Genomic DNA, 21437 nt, shown 5'->3' with positions numbered 1-21437 from the left:
GGCGGCACCGCATCGGGGCCCGCCCCGCGGCCCCGCCCGCCCCGCGCTCGCTTGAGCCCAGAGCCGGTGGGACTCCCGGCCCGACAGGGCCATGTCCGCTGAGCCTGAGCTCATTGAGCTGCGGGACCTGGCACCCGCGCGGTGCGCCGCCCCGGGCCGCACCCGGCTCGAGCGTGCCAACGCGCTGCGCATCGCGCCGGGCACAGCGCGCAACGCCGCAAGGCAGCTGGTCCCAGGCCGCGGCCACCGCTTCCAGCCCGCGGGGCCCACTACGCACACATGGTGCGACCTCTGTGGCGACTTCATCTGGGGCGTCGTGCGCAAGGGCCTGCAGTGCGCACGTGAGTAGCGGCCCTGTGCGCTGGCGGGAGACAAGCGGGTGGCCAAGGGGCAGCACCGTCGCTGAGGGCCAAGTTGGGACGGAGGGGGTCGGCGGGTTCGGTTCCCACGGACCAGGTCCGTTACCTTTACCCCATAGCATAAGAGAGTGCGGGCCGATGGTTTATAACCTTGCCAACCTCCACCTGTGTCTGGGACATAGGCAGAGGCTGTTGCCTGTGAATAGCAAGGTGCTGCTTTCAAGTTTAAAGGGTGCCTTGGTCCTTCTTGAGAAAGGCATTGTGCCTCCCAGTCTCTGAGTTCATATTCCCACACCCGCCCCTTCCCAAAGATTCACTCGCCAAGTCCCGCTGCAGAATCCTTGCCGTGAAGGGAATTTACTCACCTATGGGAGAAGGCCTGGAAAAAGTCAGAACCTCGGGTGGGCCCCCTGCAAGCAGGAGTTTTGAGTATTTAGCAAATAAATACCTATTGCAAGTTCAGTCAACCAGGTGCTAAAACATGAAACACAGCCACACACTAGCTGGTGCTTCTGCCCTCCCAGGAATCACCAGCAAGCAGAGGTTGCTCTCCCACTGGCTATATACCAGCTAGAATCACTTGGACTGCTTTTACAGCCCTCCACACCCCTATGCTTGGACCCTACCACAGACCTGCTGACTCAATCACTGGGAGTATACCAGCAATTTTTAAAAACAGATCCTTCTAATGTGCAGCCTGGGTTGAGAATCACTGCTCTGGCCCATTTAGGAACTTAGGGAAGGTGTCCCAAGCCTGTGTGTGCCTGGAGACCCTCTCATCTAGTACAGGAGTTTGTCCTTTATTCAGCTGGGAGGAGCACGGGAGTTGTGACAGAATACAAAGCATGAACAAGGGCTCGGATACAGCATTGTTCCCAAGGAGAACTAAAGTGGCGATGGAAATGAAAAACAGGACAATTTGGGTGTGTGTCAGAGGCAGAAACAAGGGCGGAATCAAGGATGAGTTGGGGTGGTTTTGTTTTGTTTTGCCTCAACTGGGAGAATGGTAGCGACTTTTGCTGAGCTGAGGAACACTGGCAAGGGTAAGGGTGAGGAAAAGTGAAGAATTAAAAGGGGTAGGAAAGTGAGTTAAATTTTGGGCATGTTGGGTTGAAATGTTTATTAGACATCCAAGTGAAGATAGTGACACATAGGATTTGATCTCAGTGGGGAGGTCAGTGATGGAAGCCTTGGATCTGGGGTAGGTCAGCGTACACAGAGGAGGGAAGCGATCAGAACTGAGCCTCGGACACTCCACCATTAGATCTAGGTGAAACAGAACTAAAGGAGCTGAGCAGGAGCTGCAGGGAGGTGGGAGGAAAACCGGGGTAGTGGGGGCCCCCGGGAGCAAGCATCAGACGATGCTGATGAGGTGAAGACGGAGACGGGACAGCCGGATTCGGCGATGCGCAGGAGTTTCCTGGAGGGAGGGGCAAGCCTGACCGGAATGGGTAGAGGGTGAAGGCGAGGAATTAAGAGTGTTTGTAGACCAGTGTTGGTAAGTTTTTGGTGTGAGGGGAATAGAAACAAATGACAACTAGAGAGGGCCACTGGGTTAAAAGTTTTTAATTTTTTCCCTTCAAGTAAATGGGCGGAGGGAGGGACGCTGATAATGAGGAAGGGGGAAGTTCTGCCCTAGGCGCTAGAAATGCAACTGTTGAGCAGGCCTGGATCCCTAACCGCCTGAGGCCTTCCCGCCAGTTTCCAGACGCCGGGGGACCAACACTAAGATCTGCGTAGCAGTGGGCGGTAACGGGGCCTGAGAAAAGGCCGGTCATGCAGAACACCGCGAGCAACGGCCTTCACCCCGGGGCTTCGCTTCTGCCCTCGGGACGCTTCTCCGAGCTGGTGCTGGGGTTCCTCCGCCTCACGGCCAGCCCTCTCTGCAGATTGCAAGTTCACCTGCCACTACCGTTGCCGCGCGCTCGTCTGCCTAGACTGCTGCGGACCCCGGGACCTGGGCTGGGAACCGGCGCTGGAGCGGGACACGAATGTGGTGAGCGCGGGACCGGGGAGCTTACAGGCAAGACAGGTATGCGCAGACGAGCGGGCCACATTGCAGGCGTTCCCTAGGGCCGCCTGGCGCTACGCGCAATGAACGTTCTGATAGCCGACTTCCCGGCGGCAGAGAGTAGCTAATTCTGCGCGCGGGCTTGAAGGGGTGCCGGTGGTGCTGACTCGGCCCTTACCGCCCGGAGCCCCCGCGGCTCCGAGCAAGCACAATTTCCGCACCTTCCCGCAGCCGCATCCGGTGTTGAGGCCACGCTGGTGCACATGCGCACACGTTCCGGCTAGTTCCCTGTGGGAGGTGGGGCCTGCGAGGCGGAGCTGAGCTGAGCTGCCTGAGCGATGAGATCATTCCTGGAGGCGAGGCGCGTGTGGCCCCGCCCTTCGACATTCGTCCTCCAATGAGATGAGCGCTAGATCCCCGCTGTCTACGTTTCAGTGTTAACGGTTGCGGCGCGGACACTGGTTCCGGCGCACGCGCACACGCTCCTGGGGCGGTGGTGGGAGGCTACGGGCGCACGGGAACGGGCGGGCGCGGCGATGGGCGAGGCGGACGCGGGGACTCCCTCTTTCGAGATGACCTGGAGTAGCACGACAAGCAGTGGCTACTGCAGCCAGGAGGACTCGGACTCAGAGCTCGAGCAGTACTTCACAGCGCGTACCTCGCTCGCGCGCAGGCCGCGCCGGGATCAGGTGGGGGCCGGGGGTTGCGGGAAGCGGGCTGGGGGCGGTCGCTGGGACCCCGCTCCTCCCCGGTAAGTTGCCTGGTCGAGAGTTTGTGGGCAGCCCCGCCCTGCCGTGAGCGTGGGCCAGCCCTCGGAACCGTGTGTTGGGCTTTCAGCGCGTCGGTACTGAGTGCTGAGGCCTTGCTGTTTCTGTCACAGACCGGTTGAACCAGAGGAAGCAGCTAAGTGGCATGGGGTAGACCAGGGACAGGTATTATCCACCGATTACTAAGGCTGACTGCGCAGTCTAGACTAACACCTCTATTTCCGCGTGCGGGCGCTCCCACCCCCTCTCTGGGGGACCAGGAGGAAGTGGAGGGGGAGGAGTCCTCGCCGGGAATTGAGAAGTGTGTTTAGGAGAGAGGCAAGGGAAGATCCAGGCCCCTCCATTTGCACTCCTGGATGGAGCTAGCTTGGTCCCCATCTCTTGCCGGTCCTGGCCTGTCACCAGCTACTGGACTGTGAAAGATTCTGAGCCTCCCCTCCTCTGCAGTGGACCAGGAGTGCTCGCTTGGGCAGCATATATAGTAAAGTTAGAGCGGACCTGGAGAAAGGGGATCTGGGAATGGATGGGAAGGAAGCCTTGTTCTGGACTGTAAGCATCCAGGGGCACTTTATCCACAAGAGGTGGGGAAGGCTAGATTGTAAAATGCCCTGAGAGGGGTCAAGAGAGATAGGGGTTACTAATCCAGGACTATAAGTTGCAGTGCTGGAGCAGCTGTGCCTCTCGGAGTCTCCCAGTTGTTCCCATTATCAGAGACCTCTGTGATGTGTGCCATGAGTGTGACCACCAGGCTCAGATAACTGTTCCAGAGATGGTACACCTCAGAAGAGCACCCTGGCCAGGGCATCAGGGAAGAGAGATGGGGACCATGAAGTAAAGTTCAGTATACCTGGCAGCAGTGGGGCAGAATTCCTTACATGAGCCAAGAAAAGGGAGTTGTGGATAACTCCTTAGGGGAAAATTCTATACCTGGAAAGCTGAGCCCAGAGTTTGGGTGCAAGGTTTGAGTGTGGATCCCTGGGACTGTCCGTGTGTCACTCAGGCCTGAGCCATCTTCCATTGTGGAAAGGTGAGAAAACCACAAGACACTAACCAATTGAGAAGGAGGCTGGGGAGTCCCAAGTTGTATGTAAAATAAAACCATCAGTCACTATGGACAGTGGCAGAGTAGAGGGTGGGTGGCTATAGTGTCGCAGAAGGGAAATTCATGGTATCCCTCTGGGACAGCTGTTGGAATCCTCCTCCAGCAGTCAGCTTCGGAAAATGGAAAAGGATACTCTTCCTGCTCTAGAATCCTGGGAGGACAGTGCAGTACCTCCAGTCCAAGTCCCTTGTTTTATGAATAAAGATACTGAGGGAGGTTCACCTGGAGAAGGGAAGGGGCTGGAACTGAGGTCACTGCATCCCAGCTCAGGGCTCCTAGATAACCCAGGAAGGGAAGAGGAAGGACAGGCTAGAGCTCAGAGCCATCACAAGGAAGGGGAATGAGTTAGTGCCATCTCTTTGATCACCCTGTTCTGTAAGTAGAATTCTCTTCCTTTTTGCCTTGGCACTAGTCGTTCAGCTTTCCTCCTGCCCCTAGCACCCCTTCCATCCTGACACTCCTTCCCACTGGGGCACTTCTTCCTGTCTCAAGCCCTCTCCTTGGGCCTGAACAAACACATCCACCCTTTATTTCCAACCTCCAGCCCTCATTTTACCTCCCAGATCCCTCGTTTTCCAGGGTCCAGACCATTTGTTCTTACTAGTCCTACAGGGTTTCCCACTGTCTCCAACAAGGTTTCTGCTAGAGTTTTTTTGTTTTGTTTTGTTTTCAATATTTATTTGCTTATTTATTTGGTTGCTCCGGGTCTTAGTTGTGGCACGCAGGATCTTCGTTGCAGCATGCGGGATCTTTTAGTTGCGGCATGCAGGATCTAGTTCCCTGACCAGGGATGGAACTCGGGCCCCCTGCATTGGGAGCGTGAGGCCTTAACCACTGGACCACCAGGGAAGTCCCTAGAGTTTTCACTTCTCAATGCTCTTTTCCATCTAGGAGACTTTTGGAAACTTGGGGAAGCAAATAGGCTTCAGTTCCCACCCCTCCCCCAGCCTCAGTCCTCAGTGCCATGTACTTGCTGGCCACTGAACAGCAGCAGGTTCTAGGTAAAGAGCATACTGCTAAAAGGCTGTGGACTCTACCCTACCCTACCCCCTCATCTGTCCTTCCTATTGTCCCCATGAGATGGTTTAAGCTTAGGGGGCTCCAAGGCAGTAGTCAGGAAGAAGCCTGGCTGTCCTGGGCTCAGAGCTGAGCACAAGGTTAAGCTTATTCTGCAGGAGACCTTCTGATGGGAACTCCCCTGGGACAAGGCATTGGTCAGTGATGATCTCAGCTGTGTCTGTGACACTCTCATTCCTACTAGGGCCTATCTGACGTCAACAGGAGGTAAGGCTGATGCAATGGGACTAAGGGAGTTTGGCAGAAGCCCTGGCCCATACTCCACCCTTCAGACAAGAATCCAGTCCCTGGAGGAACAGAGGAAGGGCTGAGTGGTAGAGCTAACATCTTTGGGCTAAACCTCTAGACAGCAGAGAGGAGATACATAAGCCTCCCTGTTTGGCAGTTGTGGGACAGGCTTTACCAGGAGGCTGCCCATGCCAACTTCTGGCAGATTGGAGCCTGGCCTGAAGTTGCCTTTTGTGCAGATTGGGTCAAGATCAAATGGCATGTCATAGTGGTTTCCTCACTATGTCTGAGACATGCAGGGCTGGCCCAAGTTCCCCACCAAGGAGTGTTAAGGTTGTAGACGTTGCCCTTCTCCTCCTGCCCACTGGTGGCTGGGCTCCTGGTGTGTACCATTCCCCATACCTCTCACCCTGCAGTGGGCCACGGCCAGGGCAGAGTGGCAAAGTGGACTGCCTTCTCCAGGGTATACCCTGACCCCATCCAACTAGGGTGCTGGGATCAAGCTGTTCCTTTTCAGAGTCCCCGATCTTTTCCTGGCTTCTAGCCTCGTGCTTTCAGTTGCTTTGGTTTTAAGGTATCCTTAGGGCCTCACCCAGTGCTGAGGAGGCTCCAGGCAGGCGGCAGAGAGAAGCCAAATGATTCTGCCTTGGCTGTCTCCACCCATAGCATGCAGAACCAGGGGCAGTGATGGGTTCTTCTCATCAGGCCTCAAACTTTGTTGTCAGTTTCCAAAGGCTGCCCACAGGCCATTTTTCAGAGTGGTCCACCCAGGGCTTACCTCCTTGCCCGTGACATGCATTGCAGAGGAATGGGTTTCATAAGGATCCTATGTCCATGCTTGCCCATCTTTCAGGATGAGCCCGTGGAGTGGGAGACACCTGACCTTTCTCAGGCTGAGATTGAGCAGAAGATCAAGGAGTACAATGGCCAGATCAACAGCAACTTGTTCATGAGCCTGGTGAGTTGACAGCCTGTTTTGGAGAGAGACAGGAACCCAACTGTGTGCCTGATGCCCAAAGGGTCACAGCTGAGGTATTCTTGGGTAGACCCAAGCAGTGATTTATTCACACCCAGCCTAGCCCTAAGTGGACTGGTAGTGCCCAAATCTGTTCCATCTTATCTGGCATCTAGTCATGGTTTGGTTTCTCCTCTTTAGAACAAGGATGGCTCCTACACAGGCTTCATCAAGGTTCAGCTGAAGCTGGTGCGCCCTGTCTCAGTTCCTGCCAGCAAGAAGCCACCCTCCTTGCAGGATGCCCGGCGGGGCCCAGGGCGGGGTACAGCTGTGAAACGCCGCACCTCCTTCTACCTGCCCAAGGATGCTGTCAAGCACTTGCATGTGTTGTCACGCACACGGGCACGCGAGGTCATCGAGGCCCTGCTGCGCAAGTTCTTGGTGGTGGATGACCCCCGCAAGTTTGCACTTTTTGAGCGGGCTGAGCGCCATGGCCAAGGTGGGCTTCCCACCCCACCCCACCATGTGTGAGGGTGTATATGCATGTGCCTGTGCATGCAGGAGCTGAGGGGGCTGGGCCTGGCTCTAATCAAACACTCCCTTCCCCCTGCCTGGCCCTCAGTGTACCTCCGGAAGCTGTCAGATGATGAGCAGCCCCTACGGCTACGGCTCCTTGCAGGGCCCAGTGAGAAGGCCCTAAGCTTTGTCCTGAAGGAGAATGACTCTGGGGAGGTGAACGTGAGTAACAGCCCTCCTTAGTTTCTTGGTTGTGACTGGGCAGGACTGGTGGGTTGCAGGCTTGAAGGAGGAATAGGGCTGCAGACAAGCCCTGCAAAGCCTCTCCAGGAGTACATGAGCCTTGTAGCTAAAGTGAAGGCTTCCAGGAAACTCATGCCAAGGTCTAGGGCTTGTCCCAAGAAGCCAGGAAGAATTGTCTTGGTGCACTGCTCTTTCCTATTGTGGAAAGTCCTCAGGAGATGCAGGAGTCCATCTGATGGCATTCTGATCTCAGGCCAGGTCAAATCCACACAGATGGGCACAGGACAACATGCAGGCACCCCCTTCAGGCATTAGAACCTTTTACCTGGAAGCTTTACAGCTCCAAGGTAGTGCATCTGTAGAGTGAGATCAAACTCAGAGAGAGTGGGCATGACCTGTTCACAAGTAACTAGGGAATGTTTGGTTTGGTTGCCTGTCCACGAGGTGACTGCCCTACTTTGTGGGGCCCATCTTCTATATGGATTGTTGTTGGGAATCCTAACACAAACCATTCAGGCAAGAACCTGACATTAGAAAGCCCCATCCTAGTTGTGTGATCGTGATGCACTGGTCTTCTTTGGGGAGAACCTGCTGGTTTGGCAGTGGCCTGCTGTAGCCTGTGTCTCCCTTCTCCCCCTACAGTGGGATGCTTTCAGCATGCCTGAGCTACACAACTTCCTACGCATCCTGCAGCGGGAGGAAGAGGAACACCTCCGCCAGATCCTGCAGAAGTACTCGTATTGCCGCCAGAAGATCCAGGAAGCCCTGCATGCCTGCCCCCTGGGGTGACCTCTCGTACCCCTGGGTGGAAGGAGGAGAGTAGGCAGCGCCAAGGGCGTGCCGTGTGAGTGTGCAAAGGGCCACGTGGCCCGAGGAATGAGTGTGCATGGAGGCCCTCTCTTGCTGGGGGAATGAGCCCAGAGAACAGCGAAGGAGCTGGCCCCCTGTGTCCACCAGTGGGTGTAGCACAGCATGGCTCTGCATCCTTCTGCCCTTTGTGTACTGGGTCATGGTGGGCCAGGGTTGCCCTGGGAAGCTGCTCCAGGCTTGCAGCAGGGGTAGAGGAGACAGAAGTCTCCTTAATTTGTGTCTCAGATATGAGAATCTTGGAGACCCTACAAACAGAATAGGGTCATGTTTGCAGGGACGAGGGCCCTCACCTATGGTGAAAGGTTGTGTGTTTCGGGTCTTGGATGGGGTCTCAGGACAGCCCTATCAGAACCAAGGATGGGTGTTCAAGATAAGACAGGCATCAAGAAAGAGTCTAGGGTTCCCTCTACAGCACCCTCTGACTCCTCACACACCCTGGGGTCAGGGAGTGCTGGCTCATTGTGCAACAACAGTGCCTCTGCCTCCTCCAAGGAGGATGTCCCTGTGCCAGGGTCTGTGTGAGTGTGGGCACTGGCCCAGGTCTGTGCCTTGTTTGCCAGTCAAAGCCAGGGTCTTTCCCTTGGGTATTTTTGATGATGTGTGCGAATGTATGTAATATTTTTTGGCCTCAGTTGAATGCCTCCTGTGGGGGAAGGGGTGGGGGTGACAGTCATCAGGGCCTGGGGTCTGAGAGAATTGGCTAAATAAAGATTTAAGAATCCTCCTGCTTTTGGATTCTTTATTATGGGCCCTCATCTGCAGTTGCCCCTTGTGCCAGTGGCTGCCAAGGTTGATGGACAGGCTCACAGAGCACCTTTTCAAGTGGGACCATGGGACAAATTTGTGAAGGATGTGGTGTATGGATATGTACTGAGTCATCACGCAAACCCCGGGGCTCAGGTCGTGGTGGGGGAAAGAACATCGGCTGCAGCCAGAGCTTAGGGAAACCACACACTCCAAGCTGTGGAAGGCGCTTCACCAAATATTGAGATAACTACTGTGGATCAGACACTGCTCATGGCACCGAAGGTACAGATATGTTAACTCTTGCCTTCATGAAGCATGGCTTCTGGTGGATCTGGAAAAAATTCTGAATTTGAAGTTCTTCAGCCCTGAATGTAGATATACAACTACATTAAGCCAATTCCTTAATTTTCCTTAGGTTCGGTTTCTTTGCCACGTGCCACAGTGGGGATCGTAAAAACGGTGTGGGCATAGAATGAGGGCAGACGGGCACTGCCCAAACTGGCCTAGGGTCAGGCCCTAAACTGCTGCTTTGGTTGGGCAGACCCGCTGAGCCTGACCACTGGGGGTCGGGGACTTCGGAGCCGCAGTACAAGCTGAAGAAACCAGGTGGACGACGCAGGCACCGCTTTCCAGGCTGTGAGCTGCCCCAGCTGGAGAGAGCGTGGCCTGCTGGGACCTGACGTCTCGCAGTGCATGCTGGGATACCTAGCATCTGAGGGCGGCTATTAGTCCAGCCCCGCGGACCGACGAGAGAAGCAGCCAATCAGAGGTAGCAGCATACGCAGTGTTCGGAAGCGGAAGTGAGGTTTCCGTGGAGACAGCGGAGTCTGCGGAAGGCGGCGCCGGCGGCACCTGCGAGCGGAGGCCTAGGCGGGGCATGGTGGCGCCGACGGCCCTGTGAGAGCAAAGCTGTCGCGGGGCCCACCATGCGCCGGCGGCCCTGACATGGGCGCCAGCGGCTCCAAAGCTCGGGGCCTGTGGCCCTTCGCCTCGGCGGCGGGGGGCGGCGGCCCGGAGGCGGCTGTCGCTGAGCAAGCTTTGGTGCGACCGCGAGGCCGAGTCGTGCCCCCCTTCGTATTCACGCGCCGCGGGTAAGGGCGTGGGGTTCCGCCCCCGGGAGGAAAGACGGGCGGCTGGGTGCCCCGCGTCATGGGGCGCTCCCCCCGCTGTATCCCCTACACCCGAGTCAGGACAGCTCCCATATTTCAGGCTCCCAGAGGAACAAGGGGTGGGGAAAGCCGAGCAGTCGGTTCCTGGCGGCCTGGCTGCTCTGGAGGTCTCCCGAGGAGAAGGGTGGACCTGAGGCTTGTCCCTGGGCAGGCCCTCCTCACGGTGAAGCTAAGATAGGACCTCCCTGAGACTTCAGAACCTGTTCCTTTCATCCCATCCATCCCAGCCTACAAGCTGAAGGCTCCTATCCTCCCTCACCCCCAGTTCTCCCTCGAGGAGAATGACCCTCTGTTTTGTCTGTTTCCGTTCCCCACACTGGTGGGGTTGGACGTCTCTGGGTAGTGGCCGGGAAAGCCGGACTGGTCCCCAGCGTTGGGGATGGGGCCTGGGGAAAAAGACCCTCACCCAGGTATATTTCCCAGATCTGGAGCACTGACCTCCCCCCTCCCCCAAGCGGCCCAGACAGGAGCACTAGATTGACCTGGCTGTGATGGGCCCTGGGGAGTGACACTCAGGTGATGCTGGAGATCTGGCTGTAGATACTAGGGAGACCCCAACAGTGGCAGTTTGGCTGCATCAGCCACCTGGATGGGGGAGGATGCAGGCTTTTTCCCTTTCGGCTCCCTCCTAGCTCAGGCATCTGCTCTCAGGCTTTGGCCCTGGGCCAGCAGTGTCTTCTGGAGTGAGACCAACATGCCCAGGCCACCATCTTGCCCACTCTAGAAGCCCTGGGTGAAGGCAAGGGCCTGATGGAACGGCTACTCTTGCTGAACAAACCAGTGATTTTTTGGTGTGACCTCTCTTCTCATAGTCTGACAGAGTAGCACTGGCCACCACCCCACTCCCCACTTCCTTCTAGTAGACCCCAGATCCTAAGCAAGGGATTCTCCAGGCATACTAACCTCCCTTCCTCCCACCAAGGTTGTTCCTCCCCATTTGGGGGAGGGCATACTTCGCTGTGGTCTATGGCATTTGCCATGACTGGGTTGGGGCTCCAGCCCAGCCTGTTCCCCTCTTCCTCTGCACAGCTCCATGTTCTATGACGAGGATGGGGATCTGGCTCACGAGTTCTATGAGGAGACAATCGTCACCAAGAACGGGCAGAAGCGGGCCAAGCTGAGGCGGGTACATAAGAACCTGATTCCTCAGGTGAGGGGCTGGGCAGTGGTCATAGAGCCTATGTTGATTGTGTGGAGGTAGACCCAGATGGGGTCTGCTCTTATGGTGGGGGCTCTTGGGGGAGGAGCTGGGAGGAACAGGAAGGCTTCCTGGAGTAGGGGCCCTGAGCTGGCCCTCACTAGCCTCTGTTTCCACGGCAGGGCATCGTGAAGCTGGATCCCCCCCGCATCCACGTGGATTTCCCTGTGATCCTCTATGAGGTGTGAGCCTGGGGGGTGGCAGGCATAAACACACCCTGCCCCAGCAAGAAACCCCCAGGCTCAAGGTGTGGCTTCCATTGAGGAACCTAGGCTGGGGCCACAACCGTGAATAAACTCCACTGGCCGGGAACCTTCAACTGTGAGCAGGGCAGTCCTACAATGCTGGTTGGGTGTTGGTTTGTATGTGGACAAGAGGTGGCTGGTGGCTGGCAAGGGCTGATGGCGGAGTTACCAGTCCACCTTTCCCAGCAATCCCTACAAGGAGCATGGCAGGGCATATGCTGGTCAGGAATGCCTGGTTCCTGTGCCCTTGCCTGGCCTGCATTCTTCCAAGCTTGCCTAGGTCCCAGCCCTGCTGGAGGCTACAGCACTTTACAAGTAAGGTCTGCCTTTTTCCAGCCCCAGGGCTGTGGGAGCTGTACACAAGTGGGAACTTCCTTTCCCTCACTTCCTTTACCCTCTCGTTGGAGCATTTCAGCCGTTTGCTACCTCGATTCCTCCTGTGTTGGACAGAAGCTGGGGGCAGAACAAGCCTGATTCTTCCTGCCTACCTGCCCATCTGTTCCCACCCCCAGATGGATGGACAGTTTGCTGGCTGTTAATAGGTGTGGGAGGTTTCTCCCTCTACCCCGGGCTGGGCTGATCCCTCCCCACTGCAACTAGTTGTTGACCCCCACCCCAATTGAGAGGGCATAGGATGGGGATCAGGAGGGGCTCTGGATGCCTGTGCCTATGGGGTGTTGCCACATCCCACCTACCGTGTCTAATCCCCCTTGCCCTTACACATCCACCACCGTGTGATAAGGGACAGCATCCTAGGGCTGGTGCCAGTAGCTCTGAGGAGCCCACCACCCCTTCCCCTACAGTATACCCATCCCTTCAGGATCAGTAAGAGAAAAGTACTGGAGCCCTGGGTAGGGACAGAAAGGAGAGAACAATCATAAAGGAATACTTAAAATGTGAAAACTTGTAAATAGTCTAGTCCATGATGTTGTTGGAGCAGAGTCTGATTTCTACATAAAAATGACTTTTTTTTTTTTTTTTTTAATTCCTTACTGTGCAAACTGTGCTTTAAGCGTGTGAGAAATGGCTTGGGGAGGGTAGCCCTCAATCTAGGAAGGCTGTTGTGTTATTTGTTCAATAAAATTATTTGTAGACCCTGCATACAAGAATGACATCTCTGAGGCTTGATACCCAGTATCTATACCACCACCTGGGCATAGTAGGTGGGCCTGGGTGGGGGACTCTTGTTGCCCACATCTCCAGCGAGGCCCAGAGTGAGCCTGAGCCTAGCCTGCGGCCATTCCAGCCACAACCAGCAGGTGGCAGTGTATTCACACAGACCTCATCGCAGACCCCCTCAGGATGGAGAGCCATTTGTACTTGTGTATTGTGTTCAATAAGCGGGGACCCCTGGAATTGGAAGGCCCTGGGGTACCTCACTAGGGATTGGCCCCACCTGCCTGACCTGAGGTGAGAGTGTGACCTCACATAGGTCTGGAACAGTTGTCTTGCCCCCAGCTGTGCCAGCTGACCCCACATGAGGTCACAGCCTGAGCCCATGGACCTCCAAGGCCCAGCCTTAGGTGGAGAGCAGCCAAGTGGGTACCACTGCCCTTGACCTACTGCGAGGCTCTGCAGCCCAAACCTACTTGCACTACCAGGAGAGTAGGCTTGGGGCTTCTGTTCCAGCAGGTAAAGCTCAGCTACCCAATACTTCCTTTCTGCCCTGTCTTCTCACCTGCAGCCTGCTCCCTGTGGACATTTGGCCTACACTTTTCAGGTCCTGCTATGAGGCTGGTTCTCTACTGGGCCTAGCCCTTGGCCATTAGCCCATCTCCCAGTAAGGGAGGAGGGAGTTCAGGGACACAGGCTGCTGGGTCTGGGAAGTTGGCCTACCTGTCTGTTGGAGGTTTAAACTTGTCAAGTGTGGAGCAGGATCACCCTCTGCAGCCTGGACTTGCAGTTCTTCTTTGGGCACCTTCCCGTTTTCCCAATAAGATGCCAGGCATAAGGCCCTATTGTCCTCCACTGTCCCTCCCACTGACTGCCCCAGGGCCACGGTTCTGCCATGCCGGGTGGCATCCCATCACCACTGTCCCAGTGTGGGGGAACTCCCTGTGCTGGGCCTGCCCTAGCTGACCCCAAGCTGGAAACAATGGGGGTCATGGCTGTGCTTCCCCACTCCCTCCTACTGGGCTGTGCTCACTTCCTTCCTTCCTGAGGAAGTGTCCCTGCCCTGGGACAGTCTGGTCTGGCCTTTGTTTCCCCAGGGGCCCCGAGCGTTGGAGCTTTTAAGGCCTGTGTCCCTTGTGGAGCCAGCACAGTGGTCCAGGGACACCACCCTCCCATGCCATGTCCTGGACTCCTTGGTCTATCAGGGTAGATTCTAGGATATGTGCCCATCTCCCCCAGTCCCCCAGTCTTACACAGCCTTCTGTTAGGAGAGAGGGCCTGGGCATGAAGGAGGTGGGCTGGTAGGATCGGGGGGCGGGAAGGCTCAGGGTGATTTGAGGGTGTGCATATTTGTACCTCTGGAGGGGTCTGCTGGGACCCTGCTGCAGCCCTCCCGGGAGCCAGCCACGTTATGGGCACCCCCTTCCCACAGGAATACACCCCTTTCCTCACCCATGTGGTAAGGAGCCCCTTACTCTGCAGCATCTTAGTGAAATCCACCCAGGAACATCCTCTGGCAGGAGAGCACCCTGCAGAACCCTCCCAGGCCCTGCCCCTCCCCCAACAGTCACCCACATCAACACATTGTCCACTCTGTCACACTTGGGATGCTTCCGCTCTCAGTGGAAAAAAATTGACTCAGCTCCTGTAAGTTCCCCCAACACCCCCACCCCAGGGCTGGTTCTCTTCTTCACCACCTGCTTTGGGGGATCATCTGCCAAACATCCCCCAAGTAGTTTGACTCCCTGAAGCACCACCACCAGGGCCTCTCCACTCACAACCTGCTGGATTTGAGGATGGGCCTCAATCTTAAGGGCAGGTTGGGGAGAAAAGCTTTCAGTGTTAAGGAAGCTGCCAGCACGGGGGAGGCTGGCACCTGAACCAGGTCCCCCAGCCTTCCTGTCACCTGGTGCAGTTTGCTGGTCCAGGGCTTACTCAGGGGAAGGGTGGGGCGGGCAGCCAGCCAGCAGGGCATGCCGGAGGGAAACGGTCAAGGCGGTCCCCTCCCCCGCGCATGTTCCTGGCCCTTTCCTCTCTGAGGGGCAGCAGGAAGTGAGGAGAAAGGGCCGGGGCGGGAGGCGGGAGTGGGTGGGAGGGATGGGGTTTATCAAGTTGCCGGCGGGCTGCCCGGAGGGCAGCAGCTGGTGCGAGTAGCTTGTCTGGAGACTTACCCCGGGAAGGAGGGAGGCCGCCGACCTACTGGGCCGACGGACTCCCACACAGGTGAGCCCAGGGCAGAAGACTGGTCTGCACCCTGGTACATGCGCTCACAGCAGCGCTCCCTGCCTCTCCTCCCAGGCGCGCGGGCGGGGAATGGGCTGGCCATACAGACCCGAGCCCTTTGGGGAGCTGAGGATCCCGGGGGAGCGTATCTAGGAAGAGGCAAGGAATACTCCCCCCATTCCAGCTCCAAGCCTGCTCCCCAGAGGGAGGGGCTTGCAGGACGAAAGGACTTAGGATACTGGGCAGAGAGGCCCAGGGGAAACCCTCTGGCCGGGCCGGCTTTCTCTGCCGTCTGGCCAGGAACTTCTGCAAGGGTGGCAGCTTCCTCAGAGTTGAAAGGAAGCCTTGGGGGCTCCCACAGGCCCACAGAGACTGGAGAGGAGGCGATGGGAGCCCAGGGATTGGCCTGTGCCTGATGCAGGTCGGGGGCAGGGGGACGCCCTATCCCCAGGGCCCGCTGGGCTTACTGGCCCCAGCCGGGCGGGCCTAGCTGCGACCCACAGCTCGTGTTGCCAGGACAACCACTGCCTCCACCCAGTCCTGGAAGAGCTAAGACGCGGGTGCTAGGCCCCCTCCCCAAGTCTGGCAGGGGGCGGGGATTCCCTTCAGACCAGGGTCGGGGGAAGGGAGCCCTGATCCGTAGGGGGCGGCACATTACTGTCCTGCGAAACCGGAGATCGGCTCTGGTCACCGTCCCCCTTTACATACAAAGGGGCCCCAGGACTGGAGACTACGCTCAGGGATGCTGAGCCAGATTCACTACTACCCCCGGCCAAGGCCTCTGGGTCCCACAGCATCTCCTTCTGGCCGGGTGACGGAACGCCACCTCCTTTATTCCCTCCCCGACCCCGGTCCTTTATGCTGTCCCTTTAAGCGGCTGGCCGCGTCGCAGAGTAGGGAGGACTGTACCACCGGTCGCAGGCTGCGGGGGGGGAATTTGGGGCTGACTGGCCCTCACGGCTGAGACTCCACAAGAAAGCCCCATTTGGAGGGGTCTCACGGTCCCAGATTGATGGCCACATTCCTCGGCAGAGGATCTGGGGACCTTGGAGCCCAAAACGCAGCACTGGCTGCCCGAAAGTCAGGCACACCTTTCCGCCCCCGCCGCAAATCCTGCGCAGGGCCCGCCTCCGCGCTGAATTCTTAAAGGGCCCGCGGGCTGGGGGGGGCGGAGCCAGTAGAGGCGCCGAACCGGGGCAGTGCCTGGTAGAGCTGCCGGAGCGGGCCGGGCTGGGGCGGGGATGGCGATGGCCCTGGCGCAGGTCCCGGCGTCTCCCTGCGCGAGGTGAGGGAGGGCAGTGCGAGCCTGGCGGCCCTCTCCGCGGGCTCTGTTCTGAACCCCCAGGGAGGCGGGCCAGGACCCCCCCCCTCAACTTTGGGCCGGGTTCAGCCCCCACGTGCGGGGCGGGGGCGGGGTCCCGGACAAAGGCCAGGTGGAGTGGGCTTTACCCCGGACCGCTTGGCCCGCGGGCGCGATCATTCCTGGTAGCTGTAGAGGAAATGCCGGTCTGCCAGCGCCACCGTGGGAGATCCACCACCCCTTTGTCCCCGCGGGGCCTCCACCAAGCTTGGGAGAGTGTCTGCGCTGAGACAAAGTCTGTTAGCCTCACTCTGCTGCTGGGCGGGTGCTAAAAAAGATACCACCTCTGGGGCTGTGTTACAGCTTCCTAGCTGCTTCATCAGCTGTGCCTTGCCTTACCCAAATGCTATGGTTTCTCAGGACCAAGAGTACTTCACAGGGTAAAGTGGGCCTCGGTTTGGGGCTCTCAGAAACCTTGTCCTGGGTGGTATTCAGCCATGTGTGAGTCCCTGGGCAGTGAGTCTATGGCTCAATTCGTCCAGTTCTCAGAGGGGTCACAGACCTAACAAGTTCCTGCCCAGCCGTAGGCTACCTGCTCCAGGAAGGAGCCCTGTGCTCCTGGCAGTGAGTTCGGGGGGTGTCTTGCCTGCCTCTCAGTGGTCTGTGGTCTCTCAGACCTGTTATAGCCAATAACAGGGTCTGAACAACCCTGGGCATGGTGCCCTACGCAGCATGGGCTTTGGGAGTATGGATGGGTTTGGGGTGGACACCTCCAGGATTCTATAGACTGATTTGCTGTCTCTCACCTTTCCCCCAGTTCCTGAGCTAGTGCCAGGCAGGTGACACTGTCTTCCTGCAGCCCCCAGCATGTGGGCAGGCCTGGGCCCTGCCGTCACACTGGCCCTGGTGTTGGCGGTGGCATGGGCCACGGAGCTGAAGCCCACAGCACCACCCATCTTCACGGGCCGGCCCTTTGTGGTAGCATGGGACGTGCCCACACAAGACTGTGGCCCACGCCACAAGGTGCCACTGGACCCAAAGGACATGAAGGCCTTTGATGTGCAGGCCTCACCTAATGAGGGTTTCGTGAACCAGAACATCACTATCTTCTACCGTGACCGGCTGGGCATGTATCCACACTTCGATTCAGTGGCGAGGTCTGTGCATGGTGGCGTGCCACAGAATGGCAGCCTCTGGGTACACCTGGAGATGCTAAAGGGACATGTGGAACGCTACATTCGTACACAGGAGCCTGCAGGGCTGGCAGTCATCGACTGGGAGGACTGGCGGCCAGTGTGGGTACGCAACTGGCAGGACAAGGATGTGTACCGCCGATTATCACGCCAGTTGGTGGCCAGTCGCCACACCTGACTGGCCACCAGACCGCATAGTGAAGCAGGCGCAGTATGAGTTTGAGTTCGCTGCACGCCAGTTCATGCTGGAGACACTGCGATTTGTCAAGGCATTTCGGCCTCGGCACCTGTGGGGCTTCTACCTCTTCCCCGACTGTTACAACCATGATTATGTGCAGAACTGGGAGACCTATACAGGCCGCTGCCCTGATGTTGAGGTCTCCCGAAATGACCAGCTGGCCTGGCTGTGGGCCGAGAGCACGGCCCTCTTCCCCTCTGTCTACCTGGAAGAGACGCTCGCTTCCTCCACTCATGGCCGCAACTTTGTCAGCTTCCGTGTTCAGGAGGCCCTTCGCGTGGCTCACACCCACCATGCCAACCACGCACTCCCGGTCTACGTCTTCACGAGGCCCACCTATAGCCGCGGACTCACAGGGCTTAGCGAGGTATGTGCCTCCCAGGGCCCTGCCTTCGTCCTTGGGAAACCACTGCAGGCCTCCTGCCCCCAAGTTTACTGGCTACTCTACATCTCCTCACCTCATTCTCTCTGTAACCCTATGAAAGGGTGGCATTGTTATCTCCATTTTGTGGATATGAAAATTGAGGGCCAGAGATGCTGAGAAATTTACCCAGAACTTCTCAGCAAATCCAGGCAGAGCAGGGACTTGGGCCTAGTATTCTGACTTTGCGGTCCATCCTGATAGATACATACTAGGCTCAAGTGGGCCCTTGGCTTGGGAATGGGAGGCCGGAAGTGGGGGTGGAAACGGCTTAAACATTTAAGGAGAAAGTGAAACAGCTGCTGCCTAGGGGTGAGAAGGAGAGGACTGGGCTGGGGGAGGTTAGCAGGTCTGAACAGGCTAGGGCCTGCCCACCCTGTCTGTCCTTCTCACCTTGTGGTCTCAGTCTTCCCCAGTGACCATCTCCTTCCCACGCAGATGGATCTCATCTCCACCATTGGCGAGAGTGCAGCCCTGGGTGCAGCTGGTGTCATCCTCTGGGGTGATGCGGGGTACACCACCAGCATGGTAAGTAAGATCCACCCAGCCTACTGGAGCTGAGTCTGCAGGGACAGGCAGAGTGTCTGTGCTTTTGGCTGCAAACCTCAAAGTGGTCCCCTCATCTGTCTCCCACCCAAGGAGCCCCAGTCCCAACAGAGAAGACAGAGTCCCTCCCCTTCTCCCAGGAAGGGGGATTTGCTGTCCTGACCAGCTGTTGAGTTCCACCCTGCCCCATCTGCCCTGCTGGGTTCCAGTCCCTGCCCCCACCCCCTTCTTTGAAGGAATAGGAACAGTGAGGGCTCAGGCATGCGTGTGTGTGTGTGTGTGTGTGTGCATTGTTAAAAGAAGGTACAGTCACCACAGTGTAGACAGAGTCTCCATCTGGGCCTGTGGGCTAAGACAGCTGACCCTGATCCCTGACCTCTGCCCCCAGGAGACCTGCCAGTACCTCAAGGATTACCTGACTCGGTTGCTGGTACCCTACGTCGTCAATGTGTCCTGGGCTGCCCAGTATTGCAGCTGGGCCCAGTGCCATGGCCACGGGCGCTGTGTGCGCCGTGACCCCGGTGCTAATACCTTCCTGCACCTCAGTGCCAGCAGCTTCCGCCTAGTGCCTAGCCACGCACCTGGTGAGCCGCAGCTGCGACCAGAGGGGGAACTCAGTTGGGCCGACCGCAACCACCTGCAGACGCACTTTCACTGCCAGTGCTACTTAGGCTGGGGCGGCGAGCAATGCCAGTGGGACCGCAGGCGGGCAGCTGGGGGTGCCAGTGGGGCCTGGTCTGGGTCCCACCTCACCAGCCTGCTGGCTGTGGCCGCCCTGGCCCTCACCTGGACTTTGTAAGGGTCTCTCACGCAGCTGCCAGGCAAGCTGGCCTCTGCCACAAGGGCTCTGCCAGGCATGTAGGAGCCCACAAGAGGTGGACAAACCAGAGTCTGAAGGGGCAGAGCCCCATGGGATGCCCAGTAGGGTGTCCGTACCAGCTCCCACCCCCTGTTCTAAGGGGGAGGGACAGTCCCGTGGGAGGCCCCTTCTCTCCCTGCCAGAGAGGAAGAGGGGCACAGCTGGGCGGGGGAGGACCTGACCCTACTCCCCTGCCCCTGAATAGTTTATTATTATTATTTTGGGGTCTCTTTTGTAAATTAAATGTGAAACAACTGCTTCTTTGCTTGGACTGTCTGTGCCTGGGCCAGGGCATGTGAGAGAGATTTCAGGGTCTTCCATATAAGGTTTGAGCTCAGTTCTGTCTCTGTGAGACTCTCTGCTGGGAACTTCTCATCTGTAAAATGCATTCACTGGGATCTGCAGGCCAGAGCTTCCCACTCTAGTTGTCCTGCTAGGGCAGGGGCCACTGGGAGTGGAGGGACTCACAGTCTACCCCAACACCAAGGACCTTGCTTTATCCATATTGATTGGAAAGCAGTTGGGTACAATCTTCTGTGAGGGATGGGGCTCATTGTGCTTCTCCTACTTGGTACTGTATCCCCAGCTGGGCTGGTGCCAGTCGCCTCGCCTTGCCCACCCAAGGAGAAAGGGGAAAGCGGATGTTTGATCTTCCCTGGCTGGGCAGGTAGCCAAATCACTCCTCCCTGCTGTTCTCACAGGCAAGGGCGTCTCCTCCACTCCCCAGTCCGAAGGACAGTGGACTTCAGCCACACGCACTTCTCCCCATCTGGCTCAGAGTCCTCCACTGGGTATGGTCAGAGGGAGGCAAGCAGGGCATTGGGATCTGAATCATGAGGTCCAGTCCCTGTCGCACTGCAGAGATGCATGATGGGGTGAGGGGGAGGCATCCTCAACAGTCAGCCCTGTAATGGCCATGGGAGAGCATAGCTTGTCCCCAGCTGTCCCAGGAGAGAGAAGTAGCAGCCAGAGCAGTCATACCAGCTCTGACCTGCTTCACTTCCTCTGCTTCTGAAGTGAGTTATTCTGGGTGGGGCCCTGCCCCTCCCCTCAGCCATTGGACCCACACCTGGATTCCTCCTGTCCCTATCAGTGATGACTGAACCCCTGCCCTCAGATAACACCGGCTCTGGGGAGATAGACTCAAGAAACTGTCGAGCAGTGAGGAGGGCACCCCAGCCACAAGGACTCGGGAAGTAGCCTCAAGGAAGTGCTTTCTACATTGAGGTTGGGTTGGGTTTTTTTTGGGGGGTGGCGCACCACGCACGGCACATGGGATCTTAGTTCCCTGACCAGGGATCGAACCACTGCCCCCTGCAGTGGAAGCACGGTTTCCTAACTCCTGGACCGCCAGGGAAGTCCCTACATTGAGAGTCCCTACACTGAGTTTTGAAAGGTGAGGGGGAAACTTGATGCTGGGAACAAAGCATGGGCAAAGGCTGGAGGAAGACAGAACACAAATGGAGACACAGAGTTTGAGGCTAGGGTGTGACAGGGGGGTATGCTGCAGGTGGCCCTAGAGTGGCACCAGGCCTGATTTTGTCTGATGATGGTGACTATCTTACCTGTTCAGTGAACACACTGAGCACACACATGTGCCAGGGCTGGGCTGGGTGCTGGGGATGCACCCATGAACCACACCAGCAAAGACTGCCATCCTCAGGGGTATGATGGCATAAAGGGAGATGCACTTCGGATGCCAAGACCAAGTCAGATGTTGGACAGTGGAGAGTGCTCCCCAGAGAGGCATGCAGGCAAGGGGATGGTGTGGTTAGAGCCTGGAGAAGCAATCCTCACCAAATCGATATTGATTCAGGTTGTAAAGTGATCCTTCATCCCTCTGGCTGCTGATGGCAGAGAATAGAGAGGAGGTGGGGTGGTAGCACTGGGAGGGAGATGTCAAATCACATGGTGGGGGTAGGGGAGGGGTCCTGGCTGCTTGTGACCAAGGTGGGGAGAGGCCGGCTGGAGAGAAGATTCAGGTGTAGATCAATAAGGCCATAAGATGGTGGAGCCAGCAGAGGGAGGGCAAGGAAGGAGGAGCTGTGACCTATCTC

At 57.5% G+C, this 21437-nt stretch overlaps 3 protein-coding genes across 4 annotated transcripts; all 3 read left to right on the top strand.

Annotated features, from left to right (window-relative positions):
- The first annotated feature begins 30 nt into the window (after nt 1-30).
- On the top strand, nt 31-8851 carry RASSF1 (Ras association domain family member 1). 2 transcript variants are annotated; one of them, XM_036869452.1, is made up of 6 exons: nt 31-341; nt 2249-2355; nt 6398-6502; nt 6701-6998; nt 7122-7237; nt 7901-8226. In XM_036869452.1, the coding sequence occupies exons 1-6, from the start codon at nt 92-94 to the stop codon at nt 8045-8047; spliced, it is 1023 nt and encodes a 340-aa protein (XP_036725347.1). In that variant the 5' UTR covers nt 31-91; the 3' UTR covers nt 8048-8226. The 2 variants fall into 2 exon arrangements, with proteins under 2 accessions (XP_036725347.1, XP_036725348.1); XM_036869453.1 differs by lacking the exons at nt 31-341; nt 2249-2355 and adding an exon at nt 2771-3059 and having other exon boundaries at nt 7901-8851.
- Nucleotides 8852-9701: 850 nt separating this feature from the next.
- TUSC2 (tumor suppressor 2, mitochondrial calcium regulator) lies at nt 9702-12588 on the top strand. Its single transcript, XM_036870794.1, has 3 exons — nt 9702-9966; nt 11074-11194; nt 11365-12588. Exons 1-3 carry the CDS (start codon nt 9821-9823, stop codon nt 11428-11430), a joined length of 333 nt encoding a protein of 110 aa, XP_036726689.1. The 5' UTR covers nt 9702-9820; the 3' UTR covers nt 11431-12588.
- A 3419-nt stretch (nt 12589-16007) lies between these two features.
- Nucleotides 16008-19639, top strand: HYAL2 (hyaluronidase 2). Its single transcript, XM_036868647.1, is given in 5 exon segments — nt 16008-16108; nt 16941-17488; nt 17490-17921; nt 18414-18503; nt 18910-19639. Coding segments are annotated over 4 exon segments (1431 nt in total). The 5' UTR covers nt 16008-16108; nt 16941-16990; the 3' UTR covers nt 19321-19639.
- The last annotated feature ends 1798 nt before the right edge of the window (nt 19640-21437 follow it).

This window comes from Balaenoptera musculus, chromosome 11 (assembly GCF_009873245.2).
Source record: "Balaenoptera musculus isolate JJ_BM4_2016_0621 chromosome 11, mBalMus1.pri.v3, whole genome shotgun sequence".
Lineage (NCBI taxonomy): Eukaryota > Metazoa > Chordata > Mammalia > Artiodactyla > Balaenopteridae > Balaenoptera > Balaenoptera musculus.
This window is presented reverse-complemented; position numbering and strand designations above follow the sequence as displayed.

Bases quoted from the DNA above. Each gene is read 5' to 3' on its own strand.
- RASSF1 (XM_036869452.1), top strand. From the start codon at position 92: ATGTCCGCTGAGCCTGAGCTCATTGAGCTGCGGGACCTGGCACCCGCG. The intron at 6,503-6,700 runs GTGAGTTGACAG...TCTCCTCTTTAG, and splicing joins GCAACTTGTTCATGAGCCTG to AACAAGGATGGCTCCTACAC. The intron at 7,238-7,900 runs GTGAGTAACAGC...CTCCCCCTACAG, and splicing joins ATGACTCTGGGGAGGTGAAC to TGGGATGCTTTCAGCATGCC.
- TUSC2 (XM_036870794.1), top strand. From the start codon at position 9,821: ATGGGCGCCAGCGGCTCCAAAGCTCGGGGCCTGTGGCCCTTCGCCTCG. The intron at 9,967-11,073 runs GTAAGGGCGTGG...TCCTCTGCACAG, and splicing joins TTCGTATTCACGCGCCGCGG to CTCCATGTTCTATGACGAGG. The intron at 11,195-11,364 runs GTGAGGGGCTGG...TTTCCACGGCAG, and splicing joins ATAAGAACCTGATTCCTCAG to GGCATCGTGAAGCTGGATCC.